This window comes from Eleginops maclovinus, chromosome 9 (assembly GCF_036324505.1).
Source record: "Eleginops maclovinus isolate JMC-PN-2008 ecotype Puerto Natales chromosome 9, JC_Emac_rtc_rv5, whole genome shotgun sequence".
Lineage (NCBI taxonomy): Eukaryota > Metazoa > Chordata > Actinopteri > Perciformes > Eleginopidae > Eleginops > Eleginops maclovinus.
The window spans coordinates 6,675,664-6,686,569 of NC_086357.1; the positions used below are offsets into that span (position 1 = coordinate 6,675,664).

Sequence of the window (10,906 nt, forward strand, 5' to 3'; positions counted from 1 at the left end):
ACCTCTGAAACACAGCTTTATTCCGCCTCACACAACATTTGACTGCCTGGCTGTATGCCTAGACACCATTAAATTCTTGAAACCAAATGAGAAATAGGCCTGTAAGAATAGGGTGCTGCCATGGGTGACAATGAGAAGATGAATAATAGGCTGTAAACTCACCAGTTAAGAAATATTTTTTTTCACGAGTGGTTGGGGATATTATTAAGAACCTCAGGGTGTCCTTTACCACATTAATCCCCACCTGCTTACCGTTCATTGAAGGCTTGATTTACAATATGTGCTTTATGAAAAAAATATCTCTGTACACACAAGGAAAACTGACTAAAATGTATTGTAAAGCACACATTTACACATGCTGGGCATGCCAGTGTAAACAGAATGCCAGTTGTTATCGCTGGAGAAACTAAGAACTGTCACAAATTGCTTGAATACAATCTTATCTCCTGAGCATGTAGGAAGAAGTAGCCTTATAAAATGCAAAATGTAACTACAGTCATAAATAAATAGGTCACCACTAACCCTGGTGATTTTTTTTTACATGTGGGCCTAACTTGAAGGTGCCATGGAATGGAAACCTGTATTTACCTTGGCATAGTTGAATAAGGAGAGTTCGGTACATTGAACTGACATACAGCGAACCTCAAACACCATTGTTTCCTCCTTCACGTGCAAATCATGAATATGCATCCCACAGCGGTAAAACGGGCAGATTACAACAATCCCTGTGTGTTACGTCACACACGGTAGTTCAGCCCCAGCATTTGCAGACACCAGCTGCTGGAAACACTAACGCTAACACTTACCACTCCGTAACGTATTTCCCTCTTGTGGCTGGGAGGAGAGCAGCATATTGTATCTTTGATAGCATTTGGGTGCTAATTGAAGACACTCTATTTACAACTCATTGATTGGACACCCATTATGTCATAATTTTAACTCCTCGTTTTTCTTATTTAGTTTGACATTATTCCAAATATTTCGTCCCGCTACCTAAAATATTCACTAGAGCAACCAGTGTATAATAATCTGCCATCAAAAAATACCCCTTAAATAATGCCTCATTTGCTTCCGCCAGACAAGAAGTTGACTTTCCATAAAATTATCAAAGTCAATCATATCCAATCATATAACTGTTCCTTTAAAAAAGTATTTGAAATGAATTATCTGCACAGTATATATCCTGTAAAAGCTATCATAGTTTCATTTTGTAATATAGTATTTTTTGTTCTTGTCATTATTATGGGATTGGGGGTGTATTTGGCTCATCCTTGTCAATGTAGCAGCTTCAGTAAAACTACCGATCTCTGCTTTATAAGACAACCTTTTGGATTTGCTATATTTGTTTAATATAATAATAATAATAATAATAATAATAATAATAATAATAATAATGATAATGATAATGATAATAATAATAATAATAATAATAATAATAATGATAATGATAATAATAATAATAATAATAATAATAATAATAATAATAATAATAATAATAATAATAATACATTTTATTTATGGGCGCCTTTCAAAGCTCTCAAGGACACTTTACAGAGCATAATTAAAAACAAGCAACAACAAAGGTCAAATAGTAATTCCAGACTTTAAAAAAACAAAGACCTAAAAACAACAATCAGTTTAGAGTAATTATGGTACAGAGTAGGCCAGTTTAAAAAGGTGGGTTTTCAGGCAGAATTTGAAGGTTGAGAGTGAGTCCATATTGCGGATGTCTTGTGGGAGAGAGTTCCAGAGACGGGGGGCAGAGTGGCTGAAGGCTCTTGACCCCATGGTGGTCAAGCGGGCAGAAGGTACAGTGAGTTGGAAGGCAGAGGAGGATCAGAGAGCACAAGAGGGAGTGTAGGTGTGAAGGAGTTCAGAGAGATATGGAGGTGCAAGAGTGTGAAGGGCCTTGAAGGTGAGGAGCAACATTTTAAAGTCGATGCAATATTTAACAGGGAGCCAATATGCTGTATTGCTGGCCTTTTCAAGCTGACACCAATGCAATTGGGGAAAACACAAGATACTTGCATCTTTTTGTCATTTTAAAAAGATGATATGAATGGACACCCAATTTTGTCTGTGAGCAGCATCAGTCCAAAAGTCTCTGCTAGACAACATATCCATTCAAGCTGTCACTGCGGCTGGCATGGACATAGACAAACACTAGTAAGAGGCAGTTAGTGTAGCATGTAAGCAGCATTAAGTGCTATGTGGATTGATTCCCTGGTTGGTGTCAGTGAGCTGTCAGAGTGTTTACGGGAGGATCCTGCTGCCACAAGCCATTGCAGCATGCGTTTAAAAGCTCCAACTCCTGTTTACTGTGGCATCATTTACCAGAGTAATTGAATGAGGAATACTCACTGTTACTTGTAGCCTAACCGACCATGAAGGGATGAACTGATTACCAATACACTTTGTTCCATCAGGTATTCTTTATCAGTAGCCTGGAGCATGTTTACAAGGATTATTCATGGTTCCATAGCATATATAACAGGTTATTATTCTTGGGGAACCAGTCATTATAACACAACATAGCATTTATCTGAGGCCCTTATCCAAAGCAACTGAAAAAAAGAAGAACTCTTTAGTGCAATATTTATTTATTTTATGGAAGATAATGCTAATTTGATGCATATATGTTTTTGAACTGGTGTTTATTATTTGATGTCATACGTTTGCATGGATGTTAGCTTACTTTTCCAAAAAGTGGCCCATTGCTCTGTATGGATGAGATGTGAATGAGTGAATGATGACTTGTAGTATGTAAAGCGCTTTGAGGGGTTGTAAAGACTGGTTAATGCGCAACATAAATACAGTCCTTTTACCATTTAATGTTGTTGTTTTTTTTACTTCAAGCTCATGGTTTGGGGGTTAACTGAGGTGATTTGAGTCACACATCTCTGATGGTTGGCGGTTTGATACTTTTTTATTAACCTTTAGTTTAAGAAGATATAAGAATCCATCAAAGCAAAAACATCCATATTTATTCAAGTATGACTAATTGATATAATTTCCAACATGAATCACTTATGGATCACTTACCCAAACATTTAACGATGTTTGGATAAGTGATCCATAAGCTACAGCAAGAAATGAACATCAGTCTTTGGGGGGAAAAACTGTGTTGTGACTTTGATTAGAAACCTATTCGTGATTTGTCAAAAAATAATTAAAGCAGAGCAGGCTGCATTTAAATGGACAGCACTAATTCTAATGGCCTTCAGGCTTTACTTTGGATTTAATTTGACAAAACATGAGATTTGAAACAAACTTGTCTCAATTTACTTTGACTCGTCCCAGACTTAAATAACAGCCCTCTCACAAGACGATGGGATTGAGGGTTTTCATGTTACTGGTGAGTTAAACTATATCAAATCCAAACAGCACTGATAGTCATATAACCATATTTCCAATGCCATTGTGGAAAAGATCTCACATTTGTCCTTAATTAATCCTTTCACACACCAACAAAGGCATTTCTCTCCCTTATATTAGAAGAAGCTCTTTCACCTCGAGTATTTGGATACATGATAATTAAAAGGCTGTGTGGTGAGCCACCATGCGTCTCCTGGGGGCTGCTGCTCCTCTCTGGCTCCCTCCTGACCAGACAAACTTCCGTCTGTGAATCCAGTCGAGCATGTCCTCCACGAGATTGGCTTAATGCAAAGATCAGCCACTAAATGAGCAGGAAGGAGAGGATGACATTTAGCAGACACTAAGCCTGTTAGAGTCATACTGTATCTATAGCTGTTACAGGGCTCTCTGCTCACTGCAGCATGCTGAATCATTTTGTTTGTGTATGACATAAAACAACAGTTTCTTTTCACAAGAATGATGAAAACTTGACTTCAGTAGATATCAGCAGGTACCCTAGCTCCACCGTTCTGTCATTTCCATGTGTTTTCCAAATAACATGTGGGATGCATGATTTGAAACTTGTTATTTGGTGGTTAAGCAAACCATCTATCTAAGTCTTATTTACATAAGGGGGTGAAAGGCTTGCACAGTTATTGCATTGCCACATTGACAGTGAACATTTTCCAGACTGCAATTACCTTACCTCCAAATTGTATTTGGCAAAACTGATTAGGACTATATTATTATAAGTTGAGCAGCACTGATGGAAGGCTGACAGAGGTAATGGAACAGTGAATTCACCTTAAAAGAAGAGTTAGACTGAGCATCTAAATAAACATATAGTCTGTTTACAGATTGTGTTAAGTTATACAGTATCACCCACCCAATTTCACTGTCGGACACACCTGGATTTTATCTTGCACAGTTGTAGAGAAAAAGGTTTTTTTCCTATAAATGTAGTTTTGGTCAAAATTGTTTTCACGGTGAACCACAGTAGTTTCTACTATTCACACACTACTAGGTTTTTATTATGGATGTATTCATTTTGTATCACCAACATACACATACTGTACGCCAAATGAGAAAAGTCATCAGTAAGTGATACCAACCATTTACAACTAATGAGATGAAACAACAGCTTTAAACAGGAACGCTATTCACAAACCAATGCGAAACCGGTTCCCACATGATTAATCCTTGTTGTATTGTGTTGAAGTTAACTTACATATCTAGGATGTCACATGTACTATATCATACTGAGGTAGATAGGGATACGTTAGTTGGTGCCTCCTTTTTGATGGATTTATTTACCACGCCATCTCATGGTCCATCTTTCATTGTATTATAAGACACTATTCCCTACCAGCTTACGTTCTGATCAGGATGATGAGTCACCAGTGAAAGTGGACAATTATAAATAATAATAGAAGAGAAATATTAGTATTGTTATAAAGCCTCTTTTTGTAGTCATCATTTCAGTTATGATTTGTTAAGTATTCATTTCCATCAACTCATTTGAACCCTTTTTGTCATTATAAAAAACATCCAACTAAATATGTCAAACAAAGGACAATGAAAAACAAAATTATTCATCCTGATCGCACTGGAGTAATAAATAGAATATTTGTTTTCTGTCATTCCTGTCTTTTATAGCTTGTAAAGACATCATTCTCCTCAAAATCACAGAGCATTTTTATTTTTCTCTAGTTCATGTTGGAGCATATCAATGCACACCTAAGAAATATTATACAGCTCTGGAAAAAATGGAGAGACCATTGCAGCATTATCAGTTTCTAGGTATTTGTTTGAGTAAAATTAAGATTATTTTTTTCCTATTCTATAAACTACTAATAACATTCCTCTGTGTTGGAATCCAGACTCTGGAATAGCTGCCATACATGTAGAGATTGAGATTCAAGAACAATTTGGAGTGGTCTAAAAAAATAATTTTGAACAGCACTCAATGCCCAAAACCCCAGCCACATGACGTGGTGAGCTTTTAATACTTGTGAGGGACTGTCACTATAATCATCAGCCAACATCAATCACGTTCAATTATAACTGTGTAATCATAACATCTTATCGCCAACACTTGGTCTGTTACCAAAAGCAGTAGTAGAGACTAACACTAAACAAAAGGGACAGTGGCATTACCTGCTAAACAGTTCAATTATGTGAAAGGATGAATTATTCTCCTTTAAAATACTTTGACTGAGTACAGCCATTCCATTTAGTGCTTTAACTCACATTTTGAATATTTCAAAGGTCAATGTAACTGTGTGAGTGTAATTAACTTATCCAGAAGGGTTAGCCATTAGCTGTCAGTGGTGCAGCTAGCAGGAGCTGATCCATTAGATGTGTGGTGTTAATGTGTTACACATCTTTATAATCTTCTCACCACTCAGCTGATCTCTGAACCGCAAAAGGTTTTTGCCGGATTCGATTGTTTTTTTTACGATTTGTTGAAGTAGACAGACTTTTTTGTGTGAGTCAGAACAGTCTTTGAGTCAAAGCATGATTCAGCAAGCGTTCCATCAGAAGTATAGACGACTTTTCAACAAGGATGTGAAATGTACTAGATGCAAAGAAGGCTTGGGTCTTTAACCACAAGTTCTCTGGCCTCTACTTTTTAAACAGAGACTTATCATTCATTAAGTTTTAAATGCATGAAGTTTTAGTAAAAAATATAAGTAGATGATGACATCTTCTATTGCACGATGAAGTGATTCCATGACACTGGGTTTACCAAAGTCTTTCTTCTCATCATAAATATCCATCCTCATAAATGATATGTGAGAATTCAAATGGACACATTTCTGAGGAAGTACTCCCAAGAGAAATGGCAAGCACAGGGTCAGAGAAGAATGCAAGTGCAGCAAGGCAAGAGACCCTGTGTGTTTTACATTTAGAGTGTCAAGCCTCAGGGTCAGTCAACAGCAGCCATGGGAAATAAATAGCTTAATAATGGTACGATCCACTCACCACTGTTGTTCCACCCGCCTCCTTGAGACCTCTGATAACACCCTACTGGCTTAACTTGTATGCAAACTTCATTTTGCACAGAGTTGTAAAGGGCAGTATCTCCCTGCTGTACATTGACCATCCTCAGGATCCCATAAACAAGCCGTTGTACTACTTGTATGACTGGATTTCCATGGAAATGTACCTGGGGAGCAGCTCTTGGCTCCAACTGTACAAATGGGTTTAGCATCACATTGAACTTTAGAGCACAGCACTTATCAGTGGCCAAAAGTTGCTGTGGAAATATCTCGTCTTGCCTGCAAAATGCTCTTCATGGCTCCCTGCTGGGGAAAAAGATGTAAACCGTGTAAATGTTATGCAGGCACATGTTGTGTTTGCAGTGAAACGTTTTCAGATAGATTGAGAACTCCCCCACACTGTTTCCCCTGATGCTGAAATATATACATGATTACAACGTCTCAAATATCATCAGGTATAACAACACTTCCATAGACACTGAAAAACTGAACCGTCAACTTTAATTAAATGTATTATGACAACATATTACACATAATTAGGTTAGTTTAAAGCACTAGTATTTAGTTGAACCTAACAATTTAAATGTAAACTTAATATTGTTGCTTGCATCTAACCCAATATACTTATGTGGAATCTGTTGACACAATACATTCAATTAAAGTCAACGTTTCAGTTGTTTCAGTGTACAAAACATAGGGGCTGCCTCAACAGAGTGTTGCGTCTAAAAGTCTAAAACCCAGAAATTAGTTAGCATTTACCTCTTCCAGTTCCCCTTGTCTTGTTTTTGAATGCATCTGTGGTTAGACTATTGATAGAAGGTCAATGGTTAACACTAGCTTAAGAGATGTTCATGTTTGGTTCTACAACAACAAATAAGTCAATAAATACCCTACTGGGGAATTTCCACAAAATTGTGTTACTATGGAGATTATTTAGCTAAACACAATGTGTAAGTATCATTAATGTGTGTTTGCTTTTTTTCGAGGGAGCCTTTGCTATACAAGCTTCTGGGTGGTCCTACAATATATGCTTGCACGTACCTTGCTCAAGAACACGTTAGTGGTCTTCAAGAAAAAGCTGTAAACAGCTACTTTTTTAGCTAGTAGCCCACCACTCATACTTCTCTAACTCAACCTGTATGTATTATTGTGTTTGTTTAGCTGCAGGAATGCAATTACATTCTAATTGTCAAGGAGCTATGCATGATAAAACCACACGTGAGGAGAGCGATCTCTGGGTCCTGCTGCTACAGATATAGCAGAGAAGCAAGATTTTATTAGAAGAGAGATGCAGACAGAGGACATGCAGCAGACTGTATGGAGAACTGCTGGATGACAATACCTTATGTAATTTAACCACAACACTTCCACAGTATCATCTAATTTCCTGGGGCATTCTGATTGTTGCTCAAGCGACAAAGGGCCTGAGTTAGAACACAGTGATGTTACTGTTTCTATTGTTTGTAATGGACCTTCTATAATTGAGTATGAAATTAGTTTCTAACCACCCTACATTTACTGCTGTCTGGTCTTTATGAGTTTTATTATCATCAGAGTCTTAACAGGACCGCATGTCCCGCCAAAGAATGGCCCAGAATTCTACAAAAGGGACTAAACGAAACAACTCTAGCATGATAACACTACTGATGACTAGCTTGTTCCAATGGACCATTAATCTTATGGAGCTGTAATTAATGTCAACATTTAATTTGAGTGATGATTATGAGGACAGATCAATTTATCATCAGTGTTATGAACATTTCCAGAAACGAATATCATAATGCAATCTGACTTAGATTAATAAGTTTGACAGTAGGGGTAAATGATATGATCTCCTGCAATTTTGATCATTAGTATCCAACTGAATGTACAAATAGCTAAGAGGATACTCATAGTCAAAGAATGTTCATTTTTTTGGCGGCCTGTGCTCAAAAAGGGGAAGTATGTTGACTGCATGGTTTGGTTTGTAGTTTTGTCCTCATCATTCCAGGTCTGGAAACATGGCTTAACTGCTATGTCTGAGCATGTCTGGTGGGCAAAAAACAAAATTCAATCTGACAGGTTTAAGTCCAACACCCATATTTGGAAGACAAAACTAAGCAAATAAATTACTGAAAAACATGCTGTCTGTTGTAAACGTGTCGCAGTTTGCAGATTGATGTACTTGCCATAATTGGACTGGTGGATTGGTGACAAAAGCTTGCTCACTTCAACTCCCAAAAAGTGGTTTGGAGAACAAATAAATTCTGATTTGAGTAAAAGAAAGTGACTTCTTTACCCAAAAGTCCCAGTGCTTTTGTAGATTAACATTGCAGTAGAAATACCTGTTATCCCTCAAGAAGCGAAGAAGGAACCCTCAATGGTCCCACAGAGGGGAAATGTACATTCTGCATTTGACCCATCCTAGTGTTAGGAGCAGTGGGCTGCCATATGTAAGGCACCTGGGGAGCAGTGTAGGGAACGGTGCCTTGCTCAGGGACACCTCTGTAGCAAGTGCTGGAAGGTCACCAGTTCCAGTCACCAGTTCCGATGCCAAGTCCCCATAGAGTTTGCCATAACCACCTTCAACTCTAGACATTGGTTATGTAGGCTTTGGAGGTTCCAAACATTGCTTCAACCGGAGGGTAACAAAGCTAATGGCATCAGTGTGAAGATGCTAATGCTATCTAATGCTTTACTGTATGTGAATTGATGTACATACCTGCTGTCATCTAGAGTTCATAGAACTGCCTGCTTGTCTGACTGCTCATGTTTCATGACCCATTCGACTTAGCGATGTCACTATTTTACCAGATCTCAGCCATTAACATGGTGGGTACCATCGTATTAAAACTGAAAGAACTATGACCAAATCTATCGACATAATCCTTTAAAAGTATGACATTTCATGTAACACATTCTGGTTACCCTTGAGATTTATAGTGAATAGTGAGTTTGACTATTCATCTTTTTTCTTACGTGTCTTCTGCCTACATTTATTTTCTTAATTGGTGGACCAGTTATTTACACCCCTTTTTAAATTAGTTAATAATTATGTTTAAATTGGCCTAGCACATTGGCTGTTACCCACTCAGGAATATAATGTATAATACACTTGTATTAGCAGATTCTGCAGTAATATGTATTGCATCCATTGTGAGCTATTAGAGCAAAGCACTTAACACTAAATGAATCATACAGTAAATATCGTCACACTTGTTTCCACTTTGGGGTATTATGTGTTCTGTTGATACCTTCAGTGAGTGTGTGTGGGTAGCATTTGGCTTTTTCTACTGCATATGCATTTGAATACTTGTGGCTACAGGCATGTGAATGCTTTGTGAAAGAGCATATTGTTATTTCAAACCTACAGAAGATGTATAGATTTGAAAAGCATGTATTCTGCCTGGAGCTGTTTCTCTGTCAGGCCTCTATCTGACACTGGTTATCTTCTCTTCCCTGCTCTCCCTCCCTCTCTTCCCCTTCACCTTTGTCTCGCTGTCTCCCTCCCTTAGGCATACCCAGCTTCATCAAGTCCCCTGATGACCAGACGGGGATTTCGGGAGGAGTGGCGTCATTCGTATGCCAAGCCGTGGGTGAGCCTAAACCCCGCATCACCTGGATGAAGAAGGGAAAGAAAGTCAGCTCTCAGCGCTTTGAGGTACGACTAGGGAGCAGGCCTCAAAGCGCCCTGTCGGATGTGTTACTGTGTGTGTGTGTGTGTGTGTGTGTGTGTGTGTGTGTGTGTGTGTGTGTGTGTGTGTGTGTGTGTGTGTGTGTGTGTGTGTGTGTGTGTGTGTGTGTGTGTGTGTGTGTGTGTGTGTGTGTGTGTGTGTGTGTGTGGGGACAAAGAGCAGGATAGGTCATGTGCTTTTGTTTTATATTCCCAGTTACAGAGCGTCCACATACACTATTGAGTAAAATGTTTAGTGAGGCTGAGCTGAGGCTGCGGCTTTGTTTACTAATTACCACCATGCACAGAAATGTATAGAGCAGCGATCCTGCGTTTAGGGCCTGTTTGAAGACCACTGAATGCAAATCAATTAAATTACAATACACTAATGACGAGGCATCACAGCGAGTGTCTTTGCAGGTTAAAGAGTGGAACCGACGGCTTACAGAGGTGATAAACCCGCCCTGTAGATGAGACAGAGGCCAGCACATTTCAGCTTTGTTCAATTTGGTACAAGAAGTTTATTTAAGAGAACATAATCTAGAATTCCAAAGTTTCAGCAGCTACAGTATCATTGAAATGTTCACTAAAATATTTTGACTTTGACTAGATGGATGGATGGAAGGATGGATGGACTGATAGACAGATTTTCTTGTTGCAGCCACGTTAAAACAAGGCAATATAATCACAATAAAATATATAGCATTTTAAAAGAAAGTAAGAAATATACATTTGGGACAAAAAATGTACAGAAAATATTAACAAAATTGTCCAGTTTGATGCCGATGACAGAGCCAGCTTTCCTGATCATCATCATTATGAATGCAAATATCACAAAGTTGATCTTAATGTTACAGATGAGAACAATATATACTTCTTATGAACTCACGTGCTTTCT

General features: G+C 38.2%; 1 protein-coding gene across 10 annotated transcripts in view; it reads left to right on the top strand.

The window, feature by feature from the left end:
* The window catches only part of ptprfa (protein tyrosine phosphatase receptor type Fa), a 185,273-nt gene that overhangs the window by 32,899 nt on the left and 141,468 nt on the right, over nt 1–10,906 (top strand). For all 10 annotated transcript variants that reach the window (XM_063891080.1, XM_063891084.1, XM_063891081.1 and 7 more), the window contains exon 3: nt 9,851–9,996. In XM_063891080.1, coding sequence (XP_063747150.1) covers nt 9,851–9,996 — 146 coding nt within the window. The remainder of the gene's footprint in view (nt 1–9,850; nt 9,997–10,906) is intronic.